The 25,059-nt window shown below is 54.1% G+C and overlaps 1 protein-coding gene across 11 annotated transcripts in view; it reads left to right on the forward strand.

Moving 5' to 3' along the window:
* TUB (TUB bipartite transcription factor) overlaps positions 1–25,059 on the forward strand; it is a 96,010-nt gene that overhangs the window by 59,720 nt on the left and 11,231 nt on the right. For 7 of the 11 annotated variants that reach the window (XM_066250881.1, XM_066250876.1, XM_066250874.1 and 4 more), the window contains 3 exons: positions 20,010–20,061; positions 20,538–20,700; positions 24,072–24,218. In XM_066250881.1, coding sequence (XP_066106978.1) covers positions 20,010–20,061; positions 20,538–20,700; positions 24,072–24,218 — 362 coding nt within the window. Of the gene's footprint in view, positions 1–9,086; positions 9,438–20,009; positions 20,062–20,537; positions 20,701–24,071; positions 24,219–25,059 lie in introns of those variants that run through there. The other 4 variants (XM_066250875.1, XM_066250879.1, XM_066250882.1 and 1 more) reach the window with 3 other exon arrangements.

Below are 25,059 nucleotides of genomic sequence, written 5' to 3' on the forward strand. Positions count from 1 at the left end.
CATGGTTTTCTTAGATGAGGGGAAAAAAAGAAGGTCAAAAATGCAAACTCATAGGCTTTTCAGAAAGGTTACAAAATAAAATGTTCTTTGCTGCAGGGTGTAAAGGCAATGGCTCTCTGTTTGACAAAGGAGAGGGCTCTGCTGGGTAAATCCTGCATTATGAACAAATGAGAGCTCTCTCCCTCTCTTCCTGATCAGCTTAATTCCTTGTTGCTTATCTGCAAATATCGAATAATGCCAGTAAACCAAACGCCTCCTGCAGGCTGAGCACAGGCCCGGAGGCCTTTCCTATTTATAACTTCAGACTCTGCTCCTAGGAGAGACAGGCTTAGAAACCCTGTGGGGAAGTGGGCAGGAGGATTTGTCTGGACAATGGAAGCTTCCGCAGGACTGGGCCACTGTGCCTCAGCTCTGGCCTCCCCGTCTGCAGCTGGGCCCTCTGAGCAGGATACACTCAGGAGATCCTCCAAGTGGAGCTGGCACAATGTGAGAGGGGCCGGTATTAAGGTTTGGCTCGCCTCCCCGTACTTCCCTTCCCTCTTCCAAGATGAATTGCCTGGCTCAAAATTGCAGACTTTTTTTTTCTTTATTTTCACATACATTCGAGTGTACCTACCTGGCTGCCATCATGGTCATATATCATGCTACACTAGGCGACTAAGGATATGTCCATTGCTTGGCTTTTTTTTTTTTTTTTTTAATATAGAATCAACTTTCCAGTTTTTTTTGTTTGTTTGTTTTTGTTTTCATTTTTCCAAAGCTGGAAACGGGGAGGCAGTCAGACAGACTCCCGCATGCGCCCGACCGGGATCCACCCGGCATGCCCACCAGGGGGCGATGTTCTGCCCCTCTGGGGCGTCGCTCTGTTGCATCCAGAGCCATTCTAGCGCCTGAGGCAGAGGCCACAGAGCCATCCCCAGCGCCTGGGCCATCTTTGCTCCAATGGAGCCTCGCTGCGGGAGGGGAAGAGAGAGACAGAGAGGAAGGAGAGGGGGAGGGGTGGAGAAGCAGATGGGTGCTTCTCCTGTGTGCCCTGACCGGGAATCGAACCCGGGACTCCTGCACACCAGGCCGACGCTCTACCACTGAGCCAACCAACCAGGGCCCACTGCTTGGCTTTTAAAATCATATTTATTTATTTACCAAATCTTTTGTGCACCAACAGTATTTACTGCCTGTCTCCCCAAATGTGGTGGTTGGTCCCCAATTGTGGGTGCTGTTTAGTGGTCACTAGGAGATGTCAGGAGCCCAAAGCTGGAGTTAAGACGAAGCCTGAGGGCCCGAAGGAGGAACCACCTGGAAGGGGGACACGGCCCCAAGGGTCGCTGCGCTGATAGTACCGGATTGCGTTTTTCTCACCCTTAGCAAACTTTTTATGGGGCTGCTCATATACATAGCAGTGCAAGGAGCTTCTTTGTAGAACTTTACACTTCCCTACAATGTTGTTTCCCATCTCATAAACCCAGTACCCCTGTCCTTAAATTCCCCACGAAGGATGCTTAATGATCCATCTTGTGAACATAGAATTAGTTACTTAACCAAGTCCCAATTGATAGACATTTTGTAACCCCCACTCCTGCCAATTTCCCCCATTAGAAATAAAGCTGTGATAATTATCTCTGTATACGTAAACTTTTGACTTCATTAGCTATTTTCTTTGGCTAGATGAACAGAAATTACTGAGGCAAAGGGCTATGGCTGTCATCATGTGGCTTTCTCTAGAGAACAGCATCTAAGCCTGTGGGTTTCCAGAACTCTCTACAGCCTGGGTTTCAATTGGAACTTTTTTTTATTTTTTAAGATTTTATTTATTCATTTTAGAGAGGAGGGAGGGAGGGAGAGAGAGAGAGAGGGAAAGAGAAAGAAGGGGGAGAGGAGCAGGAAGCAGCCCATATGTACCTTGACCAGGCAGGCAAGCCCAGGGTTTCGAACCAGTGACCTCAAAATTCCAGATTGATGCTTTATCCACTGCGCCACCACAGGCCAGGCCTCAATTTGAACTCGCACATTTTGTATGACTTCAAGCAGGTTATGCAACTTCCTGTTCATCATCTGTAAAATTGGGATAATAATAGTACCTACCTCACGGTGTTGTTGTGAGGATTAAATGAGAGAAGCCATGTGTAACCACTCGATTGAAGAGGTATGACTCATGCTATGTAATCATCAAAGCAAGCCTTATTTTTGTCTCCCACGGTCTCTTTAATTTTATTCTATGGGGCTGTTTCCCCCCCTAAATGTAGATGAAATTGAGATATCTGGGCATTTCCAGATAACCAAAGGTCATTCCATCAGTAATTGATATGTCCTATCTGCTTAATTTTATTCTATGGGGCTGTTTTTCCCCCTCAATGTAGATGAAATTGAGGTAAGTTCCATGGCTTTCCTGGACATTCCAGATAACCAGAGGTAAATTGATATGTCCTATCCACTGTAATTAAAACTCTTTAGGCATCAGTGACTCAAACTCCTCTTTCCCATCACAGTCTGCTGCCACCCAGCTGCCTGCAGGAAAGGGTTGAGCTTGCAGTCCTGACCCTTTCCAAGGTGAAGGCCAGTGGAGGAAGAGGAGAGAGAGGGGCAGGAGCGTTCTTCCCCGACTGATACTCTGATAAGCTGGTGTCACACTCTTGGGCCTTTCTCTCATTGACATGCTTCTGTGGGTTCTTGGAGAAAATCTAAGTACAGCTCCTTTGATCTGAATGCTGTCTCTCCCCATAGCTTCATATGACACTATGGTTCCTTTCTCAGGCCCTGGAAAACCTGGACTGATCCCATCCCCCAGTGTCACCTTCCCCCACCATAGCACCTTTTGGCAAGGCTCTATGACAGTCACATCTGGTCTTCATGCCGGAACTCCCTTGGTCCACAGGAAGTGATCAGGTGTCCTTTGCCCCACAAACCTAGGAGCACAGGCTGACCCTGAAGCAGCAGCACCCTTCTGGCCACCAGGGCAGCCAGCTGCCACCCACTTTTTGGATTTGCCAGGCGTGAATCAGTTGCCTGTGCAATGTGGCCCCAAGACCTTGTGGTTACCTATTAAGCTTTCTTTCTTTTTTTTTTTTTTTTTTCCCATTTTTCTGAAGCTGGAAACAGGGAGAGACAGTCAGACAGACTCCCGCATGCGCCCAACCGGGATCCACCCGGCACACCCACCATGGGGCGACGCTCTGCCCACCAGGGGGTGATGCTCTGCCCATCCTGGGTGTCGCCATGTTGAGACCAGAGCCACTCTAGCGCCTGAGGCAGAGGCCACAGAGCCATCCCCAGCGCCTGGGCCATCTTTGCTCCAATGGAGCCTTGGCTGCGGGAGGGGAAGAGAGAGACAGAGAGGAAAGCGCGGCGGAGGGGTGGAGAAGCAAATGGGCGCTTCTCCTGTGTGCCCTGGCCAGGAATCAAACCCAGGTCCTCCGCACGCTAGGCCGACGCTCTACCGCTGAGCCAACCGGCCAGGGCCCCTATTAAGCTTTCCTAAGGGCCTCCTTTGAGCACCTTTCTTTCACCTCTTGGGGCTCACTGGTCCTTGAGGACTCTCTCTAAAATTCCTCTTAAACTTCTAACAACCCTTTCTTCAGCCTCTTACATTTTTTATGTACTAGATGTAAGGACCAAGAGAAGATCAGAAAATAAGCAAGGCACTAATGGAACAGGGAACTTAAGGGTTACAGGTAGGTCCTGCTCCTGTTCTGTTAGGAGTAACATGCCCAAGGTCGTTCAAGAAGCAGAGACAGATAGGGACTCTGGGAAGCTGAGAGAGAAGAAAAAAAGAAAAGGAAAAAGAGACAAACGTTTGCATTCTATTGGTTAAAAGACCCTTATCAGAAGTTTAGGTTTGGAATTCGCCAATGAGCTAGACCCCAGCCCCTGTTGCTATGCTATGTGCAGCCCCCTTAGCAAATAGGTTACCGCCACATCTGCTTCTGTATTAGGCTTACTTGCTTAGCTTATAAAAAGATTTAGCTGTGAGCGCTAGGTGCGATTCCTATCTGTAGCTCCTTGTGAGCACGGTGTCTCTGGACACCTCGGGAATTTGCCCCTGCGCAGGTAAAACTGGCCAATAAAGTTACATCTATATTCCTGAAAGTCTCCGACGTTTGTTCTTGTACCTGGTGGATGCTACACTAGAGGTGGGTTCCAGCTAATGGGACAGACCCAGGGTTTCACTGCCTCATTTCTGGGTCCCATTTGGTGTTATCCCACCTCATTTTGGAATGTGATATCTATTAACTTGGAGCCTCAACTGAAGAGTTCAGTTCCATCATGTTGGGCCCATACTTGCTTTGTGAAACTGGCAGAGGCATGCCTGGCATGGAGCTTGTACTCAGCAAGTAACAGTCATGACTGAGCCAATCTCATCGGCTCTGCATTTGCATTCACTTCATCACCATCACATCTGGCTTCATCTCTAGCACCTTGTTCTCTGCCGTACGGGTTTTATGTTTCCTTTAGACTATGCTTGGTTTTTGGGGGTGTGGAGATTTTTATTTATTATAGTCTGCAGTGATTTGGAACATATTATTATTTCTACTAGTGGTTACCCTATATTTTTCAAAGATATCAGTAAGTATGTATTATCGTCCTTTCATCATGTATAACAGGGCAAACTGTGTATCATATATATATGATATAATATGTGTAATATATATATATTATACATATAACAGGTCCTTGTATATTCTGCAATTATTCAAATTGTCTGGTCACCCACACTTATGCTACCATATTGCCATGATGTCAGCCCAACAGCTTTTTTAAAAAAAATTTTATTTATTGATTTTAATGAGGAAAGGGGAAAGAGAGAGATACAGGAACATGGATCTGTTCCTGTATGTGCCCTCACTGGGGATCAAACTGGCAACCTCTGTGCTTTGGGATGACGCTGTCAGTAACTAAGCTATCTGGCCAGGGCTGCCCAACATGTTTGAAAAGGTACTGAGTGGGCTCTGGTTTAGGGCCCAGCTCATTTATCTCTGCCCTGGACTCCCCCTAGCCATTTTTAATACCTCTGATATTGTCTCCTCTTTCCTCCAGTTTGCTCTTAATCCTATCTTTCTAAAATGTACATCTGGGCAGGTTACTCTTGTGTGTGAGAGAGAGAGAGAGAGAGAGAGACAGAGACAAAGAGAGGGACAGACAGGAAGAGAAATAGATGAGAAATCAATTCTTTGTTGTGGCACCTTAGTTGTTCATTGATTGCTTTCTCATACGTACCTTGACTGGGGGGCTATAGCAGAGCCAGTGATCCTTTGCTCAAGCCAGGGACTTTGGGCTTCAAGCCAGTGACCTTTGAGCTCAAGCCAGCGACCGTGGGGTCGTGTCTATGATCCCACATTCAAGCCAGTGACCTCGGGGTTTCAAAGCTGGGACCTCTGCGTCCCAGTCCAATGCTTTATCCACTGCGCCACTGCCTGGTCAGGCTGGGCAGGTTACTCTTGATTTAAAACCCTTTAGTGGTTTCCAGTTTGCTAAAGAATAAAACCCAAACTCGCTAGCCTGGTTGGTGTTCAGGGTACAAAACGATCTGGCCCTACCTTAACTTTCTAGGCCCATCTCCTGTCACACCAAAACAACTCACCTACCTGATGCCACTGGCTTGCACCATAGTTATCAAGCACATTGGTCACATAGACTCATATCCCCATGGCTCTGCTCATGTTACCCTCTCTGTGTGAAATTCCCTTTGGGCAGATAGCCCAGCACAGCACCTGGCCTGTCATAGAATCTTGGTAACTATTAAGCTTCCCTCTTCCTTTCTTATCAGTCTATCAAAATCCTACTTATCCTTCAAGGCCCAATTCAACTGTCATCCATTTTCATTTTCAGGAAGGGTTTGTCCTAACCTGACTTCCCTCCCTTTGGTACCATTGTCTGCCCCTCTTCTGTGTCCCTCGTCCCCAGCACTCGTACACCTGTATTGTAACACCAATACCTTGGTGCTTCCGGTCTCTCCTGCCAGACTGACAGCTTCCTGAGACTGCAGGACTGAGTCTGACACCTGCCAAAGCCTTACATGGAACTTTGAGCCCAGTCAGGTCTAGTCAATGTTTGACTGATTAGAATGCCTTCCTCAGATTGTAAGTACGCAGTGCCAAGCTACTAGGCAGGACACCTTGGGACTTGGTGCCCAGTCTGAATAGAAACACATTTATTATTCATATCCTTTTACTTCCAAAGTTAACTAATGATGGCCCAGACTCAACAAAAGTGTTAAATTAGGAGGAGAAAATTTAAGACTCCACATGGAAATAGCAAGGTGCCAAAATGCCAAATGTTCTTCCTTGGGTAAACTAGTCTTGCCGAGGGGTGCTTGCACTGGGCTCCTCCAGCTGGGGTGGCATGTGTGACAGTCTCTCTCAGGCTGCTTCAGTTCACATGCCTTCCTTCATCCCCTCACAGCCCATGGCCATGTTTGAAAATGCCTCAGATGCAATGAGGAGAATATAAATTCATGGCATATATTTCATCCTTGCAGGATTTGGACAGGTGGTGAGGAGGGTGTGTTCGTTCTGCTGTGTGGAGCATTTCAGTAGAGGTAACCTTGTTCCTAGGGCTAAATTCGAAAAGCTTAGGGCTTTCTTCAAGGGTCACTGTATAGCACAGCTGTATTTTAAGCATGGTCTAGTACAGTAGTTCTCACATGGCTTTTGAAATGGCTTTTTGATGGAAGCCAAGGGCATACACTTAAAATGTCAAGCTGGGAAGCCATTTGAGCAGGAAAACCCATTGCCAATTCTGAGTGAATGGCCACATACTCCTTAAAATTCACAGAAGCACACACTTCAGTGCTCTCCATGCACACACATTAACACACCACTCAACACATGTTCTTGACCCAGTCAGACTGCAGGGCCACTTCACACACACACACACACACACACACACACTCATGCACACACTGGCATACAGTCCCACTGGCTCCCACACAAGAAGAGAGACATGGAGAACCCTCTTATTTCTGCACCTCACTCTACCTCTAGATTTTGCTCCCTTAGGACAGACCTAAAGTGTCTCTTTAATAGATTCAATTACTTCAGGCTCCTGAGACTTTCCAACTTGATTTTGATTGCTGTAAGGTGTCAGATAATTTGAGAAATAAACAGGAAGAGTACCCTCACATTTTTGAATGGGAAGTCGTCTAGGCTCCAGTCAGCGGCTGGCTGCAGCTTTAGGAGGGGGGGTCTAGAGGGTGGGGCTGGCCCCTTGTCTTTGCAGAGCACTGTCCAGGGATCCTGGAGGACAGAGGCCCTAAGGTAGTGCTTTTCCATGCTGCCTTGGCCTCTAAGGCAGAGACCAGTCCCTTTCTGTTGCCCTTCCTGGGGGTCCCATGGGATAAAAATAGAGGCCCAGACCAGGTGTCCTAGCAGGCAAGCAACAGCCCAACTTTCTGCCCGTGCACCCCACTGCAGTGTGATTTGTCTGCTCTGTGTCCTCAGTGATAGTGATGGCTCTTGAAGATTGATAAATAAACAGAGGTCACAGCCTTCAGAAAGTGTGGATGCTGTGCCAGACAGAGATGGATCTGGCCTGTCCTGTGCTCCTGAAGTCTGGAGAGACAGGCTGTGTGTCTGTGTGTGTGCACGTGCGTGCATGCATGTGTGTGTGCATGTGCAATGCAGGAATGTGGAAGTCAGGAAGGAGGCTAAGGGCTAAGACTCTGGACCCAGACCACTTGTGTGTGAATCCTAGCTTCACACACTGACCAGCTGTGTGACTTTGAGCAAGATCTTTGCCTTTTCTGTACCTGTTTCTTCTGCTGTGAAATGTGTATAACAATAGCACCTAACCTCTTAGGGAGGTTGTGAGGATGAAATAAGTTATAGTATATACATACACCTAACACAGCTCCTGCTACTCAGTAAATGCTCCAAATATCTTGGTTATTATTGTTAAAAGCAAGGCTGAAAGCTGGGAGAGTTCTGGGTGGAGAGCCCTGGCCGTGGACTCAGGGCAGCACAATAGGGCCCTCCCTCAGCCCAGCTAGCTGTCCTCACACTTTCTCCCACCCGGTGGCGCAGCAGTGACAACCCGGTTAGCACCAGATGAGCTTTTGGCATGGCGGGGGGGGGGGGGGGGGGGGGGGGGAGTGGGGTGGTGGTGGTGGTGCTGCCGCCGAGGCCAGAGTCCACACCAGGATGCCCCCTCACCGGGAGTCTGCCCCTCTGCAGACCCGTCCCTTACCGCCCTGATTCCCCAGCCCCTCTGTGGATTCTTTGCTCTCCACCTCAACACCCTGTTTTAAAGTTGGTACTGGTCACAGCCAGGACCTCCTCAGAACTCTTTCGAGTTCTTACCTCGAAAGTTCTTAAACTCTAAAGACATTAAGATGATCTTTGTTGGGAGGTTTTTGCCCCTTTTAAAGTGTGCCCTCTAAAAAGGGTTGTATTTCATCTCCATCGCTTCTCCTTCCTAGCTTTGTCCTTGGGCATCTTAGCATTTTTAAGGTTTTATTTTCTGGGAATTGGAGATAAGTACTTGCCTATCAAGGCTATTGTAGAGATTAATAAAACTTTAGAAAGGCCAGGAATGCAGTAGACAATAAATGTCCTTTCCTTGTCTGCTGTAGCTTAGGCAGGAAGGACTCCTCCGCTGTAAGCAAACACCTCCTCTACTAAAACCGAAGAGGTTTCCTGGGGTAAAGTGAGAACTGGGGGGGCGGGGGGCGGAAAGCGACTAGGAGCCTCCTCCTTGCTGATTTGAAGGTTCCCCGGGACCTCTTTAGGTCTCTGCTGGCATCATCCTCCAACCGTACCCCACCCCTTACTTCTCCCCTCCCCGCCCCCAGTCTGAACAGCGGTTTCCCATCCCTCAGTGGAGATAGGTAGGGAGGTGTGAGAATCATCCCTGTTTCACAGAGGAAGGAACTAAAGCTCGGAGGTCGGGGCACACGCCCAGAGACAGGGCGCACCCCAGGTGGGCGCGAGTGCCGGCGCAGTCACGTGTGATGAGCCTGGATCGCGGCGGTTACGGGAAGGGGGCTGGGATGTTTGGGACGTCTGGCCGGCCTAGGGGTGGGGTCTCCGCCGGGGCGGGGCGGGGCGAGGGAGGAGGGGCGGGCGCCGCAGCCGCGCGGCGCTCCGACCCTCAGCGCGGGCCGAACCCCTTTAGCCTCGCAGGGCGGCCGGTCCGTCTCTCCCGCTTCCACGCGCGTGCACGCCACCCGCCCTCCCGCTGCTGCCCCGCACTCTCGACCGCTTCTCCCATCGAACCGCGGTGCGCCGGCAGCCGCTCGCCGAACCTGCGGCCAGGGCCCTGGCGCGCGGCTCGGGCCTCGGCGGGGCCCAGCGTCCCGGTCCGGGAGGATGCGGCCCGGGGCGGCCCGGGAGCTGAGCAGGGTCCCCGCGCCGGCCCCCGCGGGCCCCGGCCTCCAGAGTTGCAGCTGCCGCTCCGTCCCCGAGAGACATGACTTCCAAGCCGCATTCCGACTGGATTCCATACAGGTACGCGGGCGCCGGCCCCCACCTTTTTTCCGACTCGGGGGCGCGGCCCACCTCCAAACACCGCTGAAGGCATCGGGCAGGGTCGAAGGCGCCGGGCTTGGGGCTGGCTGTGGTCACTGGGCCGGGGTGTGGATACCCTCCCTATCTAGCCCATAATCGGGAGCGGAGGTTGGAGGCGCCGGTTCCTTCACACCCCAACTTTGGGGACCCTGGCGGACTGAACCCGCCTGCCCTGCTCCATTCTTTATCCTCCAGGGTTGCTGGAAGGGGCCAGTGCTTGGGGCCTGCATGGGCTTTATTGGGTCTGGCCAGGTCCATGTGGCCTTTTGGGGAGAGCACACACATTGCTGTGAGCCCCCTCCTAGGCCCAGCACTCCCCAGTATAGCTAAGTTACAGCTTTGTACGCACACTCATACATGTGCAGGCACACATCTACAGTACATTGGAACACTGGGCCAGAGATGCACCTGCTGGTCCCTTCACACACTCAAAGTGTGAATCCCTGAAGATAGTTACTCCGAACCAAGTGCACAGGCGGTTCATATATGCTAGCATCATGCTTCTTTCCACATATGCATGCATGCATGCTCACACAGTTGTAGTGGTACGTATCTCTGAGCCTGCATATCCTGTATTTGGAGAGTACCTGACATCTGCTTCCCACTCCAGCACTACTCATACCTTTTATTTGTGGGGTTTTTTTTTTGTTTGTTTGTTTTTTGTTTTGTTTTTTTTTCATTTTTCTGAAGCTGGAAACAGGGAGAGACAGTCAGACAGACTCCCACATGCGCCCAACCGGGATCCACCCGGCACGCCCACCAGGGGCGACGCTCTGCCCACCAGGGGGCGATGCTCTGCCCATCTTGGGCGTCGCCATGTTGCGACCAGAGCCACTCTAGCGCCTGAGGCAGAGGCCACAGAGCCATCCCCAGCACCCGGGCCATCTCTGCTCCAATGGAGCCTTGGCTGCGGGAGGGGAAGAGAGAGACAGAGAGGAAAGCACGGCGGAGGGGTGGAGAAGCAAATGGGCGCTTCTCCTGTGTGCCCTGGCCGGGAATTGAACCTGGGTCCTCCGCACGCTAGGCCGACGCTCTACCGCTGAGCCAACCGGCCAGGGCACTACTCATACCTTTTAGAGACTCAAAAATCCACTTGCTAACAGGTCACACACCACCTCACAATACAGAGAACTGCCTTTACATGCTCAAGAACACTGAAGAACCCAGGAACACTCAGGAAAGCACAACCAGCCACTGTGGTCTGTCTCAATGACAGCTGGGCCTTCCCCACCTGTATGAAGTTGGCATGCCAGAAGGGTCTCTGGGACTTCACATAGGTGTAGATGGTTCCCCCCTCCACTTTACCCAATTCTCTCCATTATCACCCGGAGGGAGCCCATTGCCATGGCAGCGCCAGAGTCTTGGCCCCTCATTGGCTCCTTGGTTGCCATAGGCTGCAGGGTTGTCTCTAGATCTCTGAGGCATGTGTGTAAAAAGGGTCCTGGACTGCTAGGGTCTACTATGTTCTTGCGAACTCAGGTGCCTGTGGGTGGTAGAAACAGACCTTCAGGATCGGCCTTGTAACACAGCCTGTTCTTGGGAAGGGACCTGATTCCAGTCACTGATAGAAAATAATTCTGACAGAGCTCTTCTGTTAGTCCAGACAGCATCTAAAATGGAAACCAGCTGAAACTGCCTGAGGCTTTGTTAGAGGAGCTCCTTCTGCAAACAATCACCTTTCACTGGCCTGGGGATTCAGGGTTTCTCTTGAGAATTGTTGTTTCTAATCTCAGTGCCTTTGGGGACCTCATGGCTTTCCAGGTTAGAACTTGTGGGTGGCCCTCCCTCTAATACATGTGCACACACAATCACGTAGGGTTTCCTGCAGATAGATGTGATCACGCCTCAGAGTCTCACATAGGCCAGGGAGATAGAGGGGGGATGGACTGACTCAAAAGACCTGCTTCTCTGCACAGGGCATCTAGGCTGGGGGCTCAGGTGGTTTCTGGAGCATCCTTGCTTGCCTGACACATGTGGGCTGACCTTCTAGAAGACAGTGCAGCCCATAAGTACCACTGACCTTTTCTTTCTTTTTTTTTTTGTATTTTTCTGAAGTTGGAAACAGGGAGGCAGTCAGACTCCCGCATGCGCCCGACCGTGATCCACCCGGCATGCCCACCAGGGGGCGATGCTCTATTGCACCCAGGGCCATTCTAGGGCCTGAGGCAGAGGCCATGGAGCCATCCTCAGTGCCCGGGCCAACTTTGCTCCAATGGAGCCTTGGCTGCGGGAGGGGAAGAGAGAGAGAGAGAGAGAGGAAGGAGAGGGGGAGGGGTGGAGAAGCAGACGGGCGCTTCTCCTGTGTGCCCTGGCCGGAAATCGAACCCAGGACTCCTGCACGCCAGGCCGACGCTCTACCACTGAGCCAACCGGCCAGAGCCACCATTGACCTTTTCTTGCCACTCAGCAGAGGTGCCTCCATAGTGCCTGTGAGCTGTGTGACCTCTGGTACTGTGGAAGTACCTACATGGGGGTCCAGTGACAGGGTGGTGGCCCTACAATAACTTAGGAGGAAGGGAAAGGGCAGTGCTTATGGCTGTGGATATGGTGATGTGTTTAGTGTCTGGCAAACTGGGAGCCAGGCTGGCTGATGGTTTAAGGAAGCCACTGCCAGGAGCAAAGGACCAAAGCAAGTTGTAGAGTGATTGCATGGGTCTTAGAAAAAGCCTGCCTCAAACTGGGAAGTCTTAAGCCTGCCCTCTGGAAAATGGGCCCTATGAATGTGGGGTTGTCTTTGGCAAATGGCTCTGTCTACTAGTGAGTGCTCAGGGCACTGGCATTGTGCAGGGTGTGATTCGACACTTGCCCAGACCAGGCCCAACCCCTGCCCCTACTCCTTTCTTGGGCTCACAGTCTACCTTGAGTACAGAATCCTGGCACGTTGGAAACCTAGCCCCGAGGAGCAGCTCGACACCCATGTGTCCTTGCCTTGCTGTCCCTGCCGTCTTGCTCTGTGGCAGGGAGGGTTGCTAGCTATATAGCTGGGGGCAGGATGTACTAAAAGTCGCCAGAGTCTCTCCTGCCTTGCTGGGGTCTTCCTGAGTGTGCAGTGAACCCGAGAAAGCACCGGACTTGGGGTGTAGGCTTCCGGAATGAGGAGACCTGGGTCCAGAGGAGGAGTTGCACCTTGCCTTGTGCATTAACTGGGATTGCAGTGACAGCCACGTGCCTGTCTGATCACAGAGAAAACTGGGGCACAAGAGAAGCAAGGCAGTTTACTTGTAGATATGGGGGGTAGGCACGTGTGCATGTGCTTTGGCATGAGGTTCTCCTAATGTCGCAGCATGTCAACTGGAATGTGTCATTTCGTTTGGGGGCACGAGGTTGGTCGATTTCTTGTTAGCTCTGCTGGTGGGGGTTCCACCACCTTTGTGACAGTTGCGCCTGCGCTTCCTGGGCCTGGCTCATTTTCTTTGAAGTGATGACAGTTGCTGATGATCTTAAGGGTAATTGTGGCTCAATTTATAATGATCATGAATTAATCTCACATTCTGACTTAGAAGGAAGCCATTTTGTTTATAAAATTCAACTGGAATGATTTGCCTTTACATATTATTTCCTATTATTACAATTAATCTCATTTCTGCCATTTTCTCTTCATCTGTGTTCTTGAGGAGTGTTAAATGCCCCTAGTTCAGGACCTTACAACCTTTTATGAATTGTAGGTGGAGCACTGAGAGTCAGGAAGGACCGTGCTGGGTGGGAGGGATGGCTGGCCCTGTCCTCTGTGTTGTCTTCGTGGTCCTGTGGCTTTGCCTGGTGTCTCTCACCAGGCCACGAACTTCTGGAGAGCAGGGACCTCATCTGGTGCTTGGCTGTGTGCCTAGCATGACCCAGCACTGAAAAGATGCCCCTAGTTTGAATCAAAGTAGCATCCCAGGTAGCTTTTAGGACTTCCTGGCTTTCCTGGCCCCACCTGAGTTCTCTGCACACCTGAGGGATTTAGTACACTCCCTTCATGGTGGGGTCACAGAATGGAGTCTCTAGGTCACAGAGTGAGGATCTCAGGCTGGAAGTGTCCTTGCAGGCCATGGAGTCCTGTGTGAATGCCCCCTGTGCCTCTCTGCAGATAGCCTTTCATCAGGCGCCTGCTGCGATCATTAGAAAGGTCTTCCCTATGCATGTCTCTGGGTTCCCCTCCTCTTGACTTTATTAGGACTCCTTGCCTCTTCCTTTCTCTGCTTTCCGGGGAGCTGAATGATTACTGATGAAGCAAAACTACTGGCCTTTGGTGGAGCCTCAGACCCCAGATGCTATGGCCCACTGCCTCACCTGGTGACAGGAGCAGAGCAGAGCCTGTGCTGGATCCATGGTGACTACTCTCCACTCCTTCCCCAACCCCCTGGGGGTGTTTCCTGCTGCTGCCCAGGGTGCAAGGAGCAGAGGAAACACAAGGCCGACAGAGCTAATTCAGGGACCAGGATCCTGTGGATGCCCGCCTCCTGGTCTCTGCCCTCTTCCAGCCCGGGTCCTGAAGCTGCATGTGGTGCCCAGGTGTGGCCTGACCAGCACTGAGCAGAGCGAGGCTTTTATTTCTTCACTCTGGACCCCTGATTCTGTCACAGGCCTTGAGCTCTCCCTGTCTCATGGGGTGGCCTTGACTCACTCACCAGTAACCTCCAGGCCTCTGTAAACAAAACCGTACGTCTCTCCTCGGGCTGATGTCATGCCCCATCCTGCCTCTGTGGGCAAGACGACCCACATGAGAATTGACCTTCTCCTTTTAGGTTTCCATTTGTCATCTCCTTTGCTAGCTTTTCAAGGTCTTCTGAATTTCTGTTGTCTTAGCAAGAGTTTATTACTTCTTCAACTTTGTGTCACCTAAGAGGCCTGCCTTGTCCTCAGATCATTGATAAAGATGCTAACAAGGCGTCTACGGCCATACCACCCTGAACGCGCCCGATCTCGTCTGATAAAGATGCTAACCAAGAGAAGCGAGATGCTAGAACCCCCTTGATTCTAGCATGGCCCAGAAACCTTTGACTGTTTGTCTAATTGGACCAATGTGCCACTTCCATTGCCTCTTCTTGTCCCCAGGTTATCATCGGGTGGTGGTCCCTGCGATTCCGTGTGGATGCCTGGCTGTACTGTCTTCCCATTTTTTACCGAGAGATGTAAGGATGTGTGCCCTGACTTGGCTGGAAACCTGGGCTTGATCCTGATGGTCACTTGTATTCTAGCTATTCAAACCTCCTGTCCAGCTGTTGAACTAATGGTTCCAGTGGTTGGCAAACTCATTAGTCAACAGAGCCAAATATCAATAGTACGATTGAAATTTCTTTTGAGAGCCAAATTTTTAAAACTTAAACTATATAGGTAGGTACATTGTTATTAACGTAATTAGGGTACTCCTAAGCTGGCCAAAGAGCCGCACTCAAGGGGCCAAAGAACTGCATGTGGCTTGTGAACTGCGGTTTGCTGACCACTGAACTAACCCATTCCATGGTCTTACCTATGGCCTGCGTTGACTCACTGATATGTAGACTACCATTTCTTACCCCATCTGAACATAAGGGTGCATTTGCACACTTCCAGCAACTCCCCAAATTCTTTATTGTTCTTGGGAGATGACCAGCTGTGGCTCATGGTCCTCCTTTACATGGCCGAGCATTAGAATCACCTGCGGCATTTGCTGAGAGAGAGAGAGATAGAGAGAGATAGGGAGGGAAGGAGGGAGGGGAGGTGGGGGATTGCAGGGGTCCCCAAACTTTTTACACAGAGGGCCAGTTCACTGTCCCTCAGACCGTTGGAGGGTTGCCACATACAGTGCTCCTCTCAGCTCCTCTCACTGACCACCAATGAAAGAGGTGGCCCTTCTGGAAGTGCGGTGGGGGGCCGGATAAATGGCCTCAGGGGGCTGCATGCGGCCCAGGGACCGTAGTTTGGGGATGCCTGGTCTAGGGCATCTTCCCTAGAAGTTCTGAACTACCAGGTCAGGGCTGAGTGTCCATAGCAGGGTGAGGTTGTGAGCCAGTGGCTGGAGTAGAGACGACTCATCGCAGGGGGCTGGAACTCTTGGCGAGCAGCGTGGACCTCTCCCTTCTGGAGCTGCCCCCTTAACGTCCTCCCTCCCCTCAGTGTTCCCAGAATGCACAGTGTGTCTCAAGAATTTTTAAAACACACAGTATCTGACTATTTAGTCAGGGGCACTGACTTCTTTTCCCTTAGATTGTCAAATAAAAAAAAATGCCAACACAAACAAGAGCCGTCTGGTATAAATAATCAAAATTATACTTTTTGTCAGATCGACAGAAAATATATTTGTGTGCCACAGCGTTTTAGTAATTAGTTTATGTGCCATGAGATGAAAAACATTGAACATCGCTGCACTCGGCATTGGAAGCCGGATGTGCTGGGGGAAGGGCAGGGTGTCCGGCATGGGGCACAGGGTTGTAGCCAGGCACCCTGGGTGGTCTTTCCTCCCCTGACAGCCCAGGGCCCTCTTCCGGGGTCAAGCAGGGGAAGCTTCCACTGTGGCTGAGGGCAGGAAGGGGGTGAGAGTGGGCATGGAGAGTGGGCCTGTCCCTAGCTTGGCCTAGCCCCCAGGCCCCTGGTCAGCTCAGGCAGATTAGCCGGAGCATGTAGGGCGGGTCTAAGAAGGGAAGGGAGCCAGTTTCCCAAGTGTGTTGGCTGTGTCTGGCTTTTGCAGCCCATGGGAGCAGTGCTCCTGCCGTCATTTGTTGCCAACCGTGGTTCCCTCCTCAGCTGTCCGGCTTCAGGGGAAGTGGAGGGACTGTCTCTCTCGGAGCTGAAGGGGCCACTGGGCAGATTCGATGGATTGATGGACACAGCAGACTGGTTTTGACCCTCAGGAGCCAGATTCAGGGTACTTTCCTGGCCTCCCTGGCTTGGCCCCCAGCAGGAGGTGACTGCAGTGAAGGAGCCACCAGGGTCAGCCGGAAGCCCCATCTGTCAGGGCCCTGTCTCTCGTCCGAGCCTCCTGGCGGGGTTGCAGCTGGCAGCCTGGGCTTGGCAGAGATTCCATAATTGGAGCCCGAGTCATTAAAAAGCCATTACTGTCTCCTCTCATGGTTATCGTTTAATGCGGCCTAGAATAGTGCCTGTCAGAAAGAGGCGCGGGTGTGCTGCGGAGAAAGGAGGACACCTGGGCAGGGTGTGGAGTGGGAGATGAGAGGGCAGGGCCATCTGGTGGGGAGGGGGCTGGCCCTGCCACGGAGGTGACAGGAGCTTGGGTTCTGCTCTCCCTGGAGACAGCCCTTGTCGTTTGTCATCATTGTACTCCACCACACGCTTCTGCTGTTAGTCGCCAGGGACAGATGTGGTGTCAGACACATCGGTGTCAGGCAGAAGCCAGCAGCCAGGACAAGCTCGTCCCTTCTAGCTGACTGCGGCCCACTAGGACTTCTGCTGCTCCTAGAAACCCTGCTCTACCCCAACCCGCTTTACCCTACTACCGTGCCCATGCCTGGAGCCTCCTCCTCTGGGGGGGTTTCTGCCGGCCTGGATGGTCTCGCTCAGTCTGCACGCTCTTGCTCACTGGGCGCAGGCTGCTTCACCACCCCCGCCGCCCCCCGGCCCGGGGCTGCACTCTGCCCGCCACTCCGCCATGGCGGTGGTGCTGCCCTCTTCCCGCCGCTCCGCCATGGCGGTGGTGCTGCCCTCTGCCCGCCGCTCCGCCATGGCGGTGGTGCTGCCCTCTGCCCGCCGCTCCGCCATGGCGGTGGTGCTGCCCTCTGCCCGCCGCTCCGCCATGGCGGTGGTGCTGCCCTCTGCCCGCCGCTCCGCCATGGCGGTGGTGCTGAGGTGGTGGGCGGGCCGCTCTGGAGGCACTTCTGGGACATTCGAGTTTCTGGAATTCTTTTTGAAGCCCAGTCCTTGTATTCTTCTCTGAAGGCCGGTGGTTAAGTCTGCCCGACCTGTAATCTTACCTGGGGACCTGTGTTATTAAAGCCCGCAGTCTGCCATTATCCCCCACGAGGGAGTGGCAGTAGGGACAGAGGAAGAGGGAGGACTGTTTTTGTGGAAAGCAGCCTTTACCCCTCGGTGTGACGGGTGGAAAATCCATGGCAGTGACCTGTGATCGGAAAACACCCCCTGCCCCTGTGCCTGGATAAGGACATGAGGGGGCGCTGGGCAGGGAGGTCGCCATGCTGGAACCATTTCTGTCAGTCGGCAGCCACTGTGACCCAGCAGTTCCGGAGGTGGCTTTGCTAATATGAGCTTAACTCTCAGCTGGATGACCCCTTTACTAAATGACCCATGCACTATGGAAGTCATATTTTTCCTGCTCTGCCAAGCCCAGTGCCTGGGGACCCAGCCGACTGCCCCTGGCCCTGCCCTGTGAAAGTGCAGGTGGCTTACGTCATGCCAGGAAGCCATGAGACGGCCTCTCCTGCTGCGGGACCGGGAGCCAGCACTGTGCTGTGGAGGCGACACGGGCTCCTGTGGCTGGGCTGTTAGCTCACGGCTGAGATGGCAGGCTGCCCCGTGCAGGCCCAGGCACGGAGCTTGGCAGGCAGAGCACAGTTGGGTTTCAGGCCCGTTGCTCCAGTCAGCCAGGTGTCACAGAGCCCAGACTGCAGTGGCATCGGTATCCCAGAGGTCATGTGTGAGCACACAGCGCCCAGCCTGCAGACGGTGGTGGACAGTGGTGGTCGGGACTGGCCCTTGGAAGGCAGTGTGTGAGCAGGTGCTTTGCCCTCATGTGTCCAGACAAGGTCGTGACCGCAGGTGGAGAGACAGGTGGAAGGATGTAGCTCTCAGACCTGGCAGGGCCTTGGCATCTTGTTCGCAGTACCTTCCCCTTTCTTCAGAAGCCCCGCTGCTGCCCTCCAGCCTGTGGCACATGCTTCTGTAATAAGACATTTGCCGTCCTTGCCAGCTTGAGTGTCGAGAGGCTGGCTCTCTGTCCTCTGGTCCTGGCCGTGCCCGCAGGGTGTCTCCCTCAGCTGTATGCTGTTAGGCAGGTGGTCAGCTTGTGTCGAGAGGCTGGTTCTCTGTCCTCTGGTCCTGGCCGTGCCCTCAGGGGATCTTCCTCAGCTGTATGCTGTTAGGCAGGTGTCAGCTTTAGAGACTGAAGTCTGACTTAGAACCATGTCTGTTGAGGAGCGTTTTCTCCTGTGTGGTGGCAGCTGAGGTTTTGGCAAATAAGCTGTTTTGTGCACAGTCCCAGATCACAATCGGGCCACTCTGAGTGCAGAGCAGCCCGTGCATATTAGGTGAGGCCTTCCCAGATGGCAAGTAGGTAGTATGCTGTCAGTTTAAATATGCAGAATCCTTAGGGGTTGTGGCCGAGGTGGGTGGTGGGGTATCTGATCGTGGACTTCCTGCCACTCTCCGGCTGGCTCCCCCACAGAGACACACATCGTTTGGATGAACTGAAGTGACATTTCAGGTCAATGATTATTTCAGCCAGAAGGGCTGCTACTGCTGTCAGGAGGAGATGGAACTGGCACCACTTTGTCCTTAGGTGATTTGACCTCATCAAATCCCCCAAGGAATCCTTCCACACACACTGTATACTCACCGGCACACAAGCACGCCCACCTCTTACACGGTTGCGCACATTTGTATATATCCAGGTATGCACCTACACAGGCAGATGCGGTCACACACTGGGACACCTCCTGGTGTGTGCACAGGCACAAGAGCGACTTACAGCCTCACTCACAAACTTCACGCACTTGGGCACCGAACTGGGCCAGGGCAGCCTGGGGGCTCCCAGACCTCAGGTCCTCAGGCTCCAACCCCACCCTGTGCAGCTGCCCTGACCTTGGGTCTTAATAGAATTTGGGGCCTAGGAACCACCGTTTATCTTGGCCTAGAAAGGAAATTAAGTGGTTTGAATTACCAGCTCCCTAGGAGGCAGGGCCAGTCTGTGTGAGACGGCGCGGCCTGTCCCAGCACCTTAGGGACCCAAGGATTTGATGCCCGGTGTTGCCTGGCGCCATGGCTGCGGCCAGTGGCTGGTTGCAGGACACGTGCCGATGTCCTGCATCTGCTCGGCAGACGTCCCCGCTGACCCCTAGCCCTGCCCTGAGGGACTGATGAGCCACTTGGCTTCACTCTCTCAGATGAGGGGACCCTCAGCCTTGTTGAGCAGTGTCAGTACCACTCTGCCACCTGGAGAGCCAGGAGTCTGCTCGGAACAGCTGGGAGGAGGGCATGCCCCGAAGGACCCAGCTTTCTCTAGAAGAATGGAAAGATAAGGGGAAGAGCTGGAAGGATCTGAGAAGGAGCCTGGCCTTGGGCCTGACTTCTGCCCATTGCCTCTGGACCGGCTGCCCTGGAACTCATTCCGGCCCTGCTCATGGGCCCCAGGGGAGGGACTGGGGCTGGCTTGGAAGTCCTTGGGGCAGCAGGGGTCCCACCCAGCAGGAGATGAGATCCCAGAACAGCAGAAACATGGCTCAGGCCTCCCTCTTCTCTCTCTCCCCTGTGGGCAGCAGCCGTGACAGGAGGGGTTTACAGAACTCAGATGTGCAGGGTGGGCTCTGGCTCAGCCCTGGCACCTCGTGGGAAGGCCCTGAACACCCCTCTCTCCCTCCGCAGTGTCTTAGATGATGAGGGCAACAACCTGCGGCAGCAGAAGCTTGACCGGCAGGTGAGTGAGGCTGGGGCTGGGGGGAGGGGTAGTCAGTGCTCGCCATCCTGGCAGGGCCTGGGCGGGGATCACCAAGGCCACGGCAGGAGAGCTGCCCCCTTCCAGGGTGGGCCTGACTGACGGAGAGAGGATCTCTTCCAGAAGCAGCTCCCCTTTCCCCCCCGCTCAGCCTGAGCACTGACTTGTCCGTGGGGCACTTGGGGCCGTGGCCGGAGGCTGGCTGTCTGGGCTGTGGTTCTGCCAAGACAGCATCCTGAACTGAGTTTTGCCTCCTTTTCCTGGGCCCCACGTCTTAGGGCACCAAGGACATAAGGCCTTGGCCCTGAGTGGGCTTTAGACCCCAGAGCCATCTCTAGAAGTGAGCTGAGCCAGCAGGGCCTTCTCTCCGCCCCTAACCTGGGAGCCCTCCCCTGGGGGGAGGCGGTGGGCTGCCCTCTCCAGCTCGATGACCTCCGTGTCTGTCGGTGCCTCTGTAGCGGGCACTGCTGGAGCAGAAGCAGAAGAAGAAGCGCCAGGAGCCGCTGATGGTGCAGGCCAACGCGGATGGGCGACCACGCAGCCGGCGGGCCCGGCAGTCAGAGGAGCAGGCCCCCCTGGTGGAGTCCTACCTCAGCAGCAGTGGCAGCACCAGCTACCAAGGTACGCCTTGCCCTCGGGACAAACCAGGGGAGGCCCTGTGTGGTGGGGGCTCCTCACCCCTCAGGCGCTGCTGCTAATCTGTGCAGGCAGGGGGTCGTCTGTCAGGGTGTGCCCAGGCTGAGCATGGCTCCCAGCCCAGGCTGTCAGTGGAGTGGGACGGGTAGAGGGAGGCTGGGACCTGGAGCCTTGGCCTCCTGGGTCAGATGTTGGGTGTTAGAGCCAGAAGCTGAAACTTTATGGATCTGGGAGTTCAAATGTCCAGGTTTCTGATTTGGAGAATTTCACTGAGAACAGGAAGCAGCTCCTAGGAGCAGAGCGGTTTGCTCCCCACTGGTATTCTGCCATCTGAGAATAATCCATCTCAACATCCTACACCCACTAGTGTCTCCTGAGACAGACACCTGTTGCTTTTTCTCCTGGGCTCCCCACACCCTTAGTCTGCCTGGCTTCTGACTCGCAGGTCCCTGCACAGAGCTGTGAGGACCAGCAGCCTCCAGCTGTTCCTTCTTTGCATGCACTGCTTAGCAGAACCCCCTGGGGTGAGGGGAGGGGGTCTCTTATTTTTATCCTGGGGGTAGGGGAGCTCAGGACCCTCCTTCCTGTAGGTTAGGGTAGGGTACCCCAGGCTGAAAAGAGTTGGTCTCTGATCCCAAAGTAGGGACTCGGTTCAGTCCCCACTGCCGCCTGCTGGTGCAGGCGTCCCAGTGACTTCTCTATCTGATGGTGGCTCCAGGAGGGGGGCCACAGGCTTTTGCAGTTGGAAGGAACCTTAGCAACCAGGGTTTTCCCCTCATCTGTGTGAACCTGCAGGCTCTAGCCACTTTGAGTTACTGGTAATGGCCTCAGCTCAGGCTGAATCTTTCTCACCTAACTGCTGGGCTGTCCCCACACCTGGGCTACACAGCCTCTCAGGTTCCACTTACCAGCCCGAGTGTACTGAGTCTCTGTGCCTTGGAGGGCGGTACCTAGTGCCCAGACTTGGCACAGCACCCTGGCGAGCTTGGTGTCCTCTGCCCTCATCCCACTGAGGAATCCCATTTATATCTAGTAATAAAGGCATTTGCCAGTGGCTGAGTGTGGTGCTGGGCACTCGACCTGCATTCTCTCTTTTATTCCTCACAATAACTCGTTATCTCTACATGTTCGATAAGTGTTTGGGCTCCGAGGGGGTCACCAGCTTGCCCATGGTACATTGCTAGTGAGCATCAAGGCAAGGCTTTGAACCTGGGCTTGTCAGACTCCCAGTGGCCTTTCCACCATACTGTCACCTCCCTGGTCCCTCATACTAATTCCCTGTGTGGGCTTCTGTTCAGCATACTCGTCCACAGCTGGTATGTCTGTACTTCACCTGAAGGGCCTTCGGAGGAAGGGGTCAGGGACCTCAGCCTGGCGCTGCTGTCCTAGGCAGGCAGCTCCAGCGGCTCCACACAGACCCGGCCCCCAGCCACACCCTGTCTGGCAGCCCCCTCCTCGCACTTCCTGTGAGCACTGTCCCAGGGGTGGTGTGGGGCTCTGCAGAGAAGGCAGCTGCTGTGTGGGCATCACAGCCCCAGCTCTGCCAAGCCTGGCACCTGACCGTTCAGGGCTGCCCGAGGGTGGGAGCCTGCTCCTGGGACTTGAGGCTTTGAGGGTCTTACAAGTCACTGACATACAGCCATTTTTGGCAAGTGTGTCTTGAGTACTGAACTGTGTGCCAGGCCTGCAGAAACGACCAGTCAGAAGATAGACTTTCTGATCACGCCCCTGTTGATCACTTGCTCCCTTGCAACTCTGAGCAAGTCACTGACCCTCTCTGGGTTTGTTTCCTCTCCTGTGAGAAAAATTATCTCCAGACTTCGAGCATTGGAGCAGCCATTGTATGTGCCAAGTTCTAGTCGCTCCATGCTATTTTCTGCTGAGAGTCCAGACCTGGCTGGGTCGTGCTGCTTCTCTTAGCTCTGTCAGCCAGCCCCGAGAAGGCCACTACGGGCTGGCTGACCTGGGATCAGTGTGGCCCAGAACACCCCGACCCCCACCTGCAGCTTGAGCTGCCTTATGCTCTGCCCTCTGCTGGCTCTTGGTGTTAAATACAAGGGGAGTTAGACAAAAAGTCAGAACTGATGGGTTTATGCAGCTTAAACACTTTCTGACCTACCCGCCATGCTCATTCCTGTTATATATTCATCCAGTTTTAAAATATTTATTCAGGCAAACTTTGTGACAACTTCCAGATGAGAGGCTGGGGATCCAGAGTGAGCACCAATGGGTGTGGTCACTGTTCTCGTGACCTTACAGTCTAAGAGGGAAGGGAGTGAAAGATTGTCACAGGTATGCTTTGCAGAAAGAAGCCAGGCTCTGGGTGTGAATGGCAGAGGCCCTGCTCCCAGCTGAGGGTTAGGGAGGCTGCCCTAGGAGCTGGAATCTGCAGAATGAGTGGGGATTAGTGGGAGAGGCGGCAGTCAGGAAGATGGTCCAGGCAGTGGGACCTCCAGGTGCAAAGCCCCAGTGGCAAGAGGGCATCCAGGATGCACAAGAGGATGGAGTAGCTGGGACCCGGGGAGAGCCTGGGAGGTGAGGAGGGACCCGGGGAGAGCCTGGGAGGTGAGGAGGGACCCGGGCAGAGCCTGGGAGGTGAGGAGGGACCCGGGGAGAGCCTGGGAGGTGAGGAGGGACCCGGGCAGAGCCTGGGAGGTGAGGAGGGACCCGGGCAGAGCCTGGGAAGTGAGGAGGGACCCGGGCAGAGCCTGGGAGGTGAGGAATGTGCAGTTAGGCCAACGGCGAGGCGAGGGAGATGGAGGAGCCAGCCTTGCAGCAGACTGTTGATGCTCATCTTAGGAGCAAGGAGAGATCATTCTGGGACTTTGAGCAGGTTATGACTCTGACACGTGGAGAATTCAGAGGCCACCCAGCTGTGACCCTTCCGAAACCTCTCTGATAGTGTGTGCAGCTCCTTGAGTCCAGAATGACTCCTGCCTCGGGGCACTCCGCACCCCAGGCACCGTGGGCGCGTCCCTGGAGGGCCTGTCAAGTGCTTGCCCTAGTTCTGGACTCTTCCACGAGATACAGCCTCCTCTGTCTTCATCTATTATCTTTGATGACCCACATCCTCCGAGACACCCCCCCCCCCCCAACTGTTTGCTGGCCCAGAGCTGCCACTGCTCTGCTTCTTGGTTGATCATGGCGTGGGCAGGCTTTTGACTCTTACTGCACTGGGCTGGGGGTGCCGCCTCTTTGCCCTCGGTACCTGTGCCTGGTAGAGACAGGTGGGTGGTAGAGGCCCTGTTGGGCTTGGGGCTGGTGGGCGGGGACCTGGGAAATGTGCTGGGAAGTGTGATCGAGTCGGAGCGCTGGTCTCATCCAGGGCCCGTGTTTGTCTCGGGCTCTCTCCTCAGCAGTTCAGGAGACCGACTCACTTGCCAGTGTGCAGCTGGGAGCTGCCCGCCCAACAGCACCAGCCTCAGCCAAGAGAACCAAGGCCGCTGCTGCCACGGGGGGCCAGGGCGGGGCCTCTAGGAAGGAGAAGAAGGGCAAGCACAAAGGTTGGCTCGCCATCCGAAAGCCCTCCTCAGGAGGCCTGGCCCCCGCTGGAGGGTAGGGGGAGGCTTAGCTTCCTGACCTGGACAGGGTGGGAGGCCCCAGGGAAGGCACCAAATGGCACTCAGCCCACCCAGCTGGCTCACAGGCCTCATGTAGCTCATGGGTGTCCGGGCTGGCCCGTGGGTGTGGGGCAGGCCCTCCATACTGCTAAGACATGAAGCCCCGCTCAGCTGTGGCCCAGGAAGTCCTTCCTCTGCCCAGTCTGAGAGCCTTCTACCTCCGTCCTGACCCAGGACGCTCCGTCCCCTGGGGCTCACTGCCTCGTGGGTCACCAGGCCCATCCGTGGGCAGACTCCTGTCATCGTGTGGGCTTCCACGACTCTGGTCCCACCTCCTCTCTGGGCCCACACACCAGTCTGTTTCCCTGGTCCTTTCTCCAGAAAAGGTCCCCAGGGCTCAAGGACAGTGAGGGTGGCCCCGCCCCTAGTCTCCTGGCTGGACACCCTGTTTTCTCAGCCCCTGTGTATGTGCAGTGGGTTTTTAGGTTCTGGTCATGGTGGGGCAGTGGGATGCCAGGGTCCATAGGCTTCTAGAGCTGACTGCTGCATCTGGGGCCTAGCCCACCCAGATAGGGTGGCTGCGGCCTGCGTGGGCCGGGCCTGGACTCTGTTCCTGAAGCTGTGGCAACTTGGGGAGGAAGGTTGACAAGGGATCGGAGAGAGAGCCTCCTTATGGGAAGGCGAGTATGTGCCAACATCAGCCTTTTCCAGTGGGCCCATGATGTTTTTAATGATGTGAGTTGACTGTGTGTGTGTGTGTGAGAGAGAGAGAGAGAGAGAGAGA

This window comes from Saccopteryx bilineata, chromosome 1 (assembly GCF_036850765.1).
Source record: "Saccopteryx bilineata isolate mSacBil1 chromosome 1, mSacBil1_pri_phased_curated, whole genome shotgun sequence".
Taxonomy (NCBI): Eukaryota; Metazoa; Chordata; class Mammalia; order Chiroptera; family Emballonuridae; genus Saccopteryx; species Saccopteryx bilineata.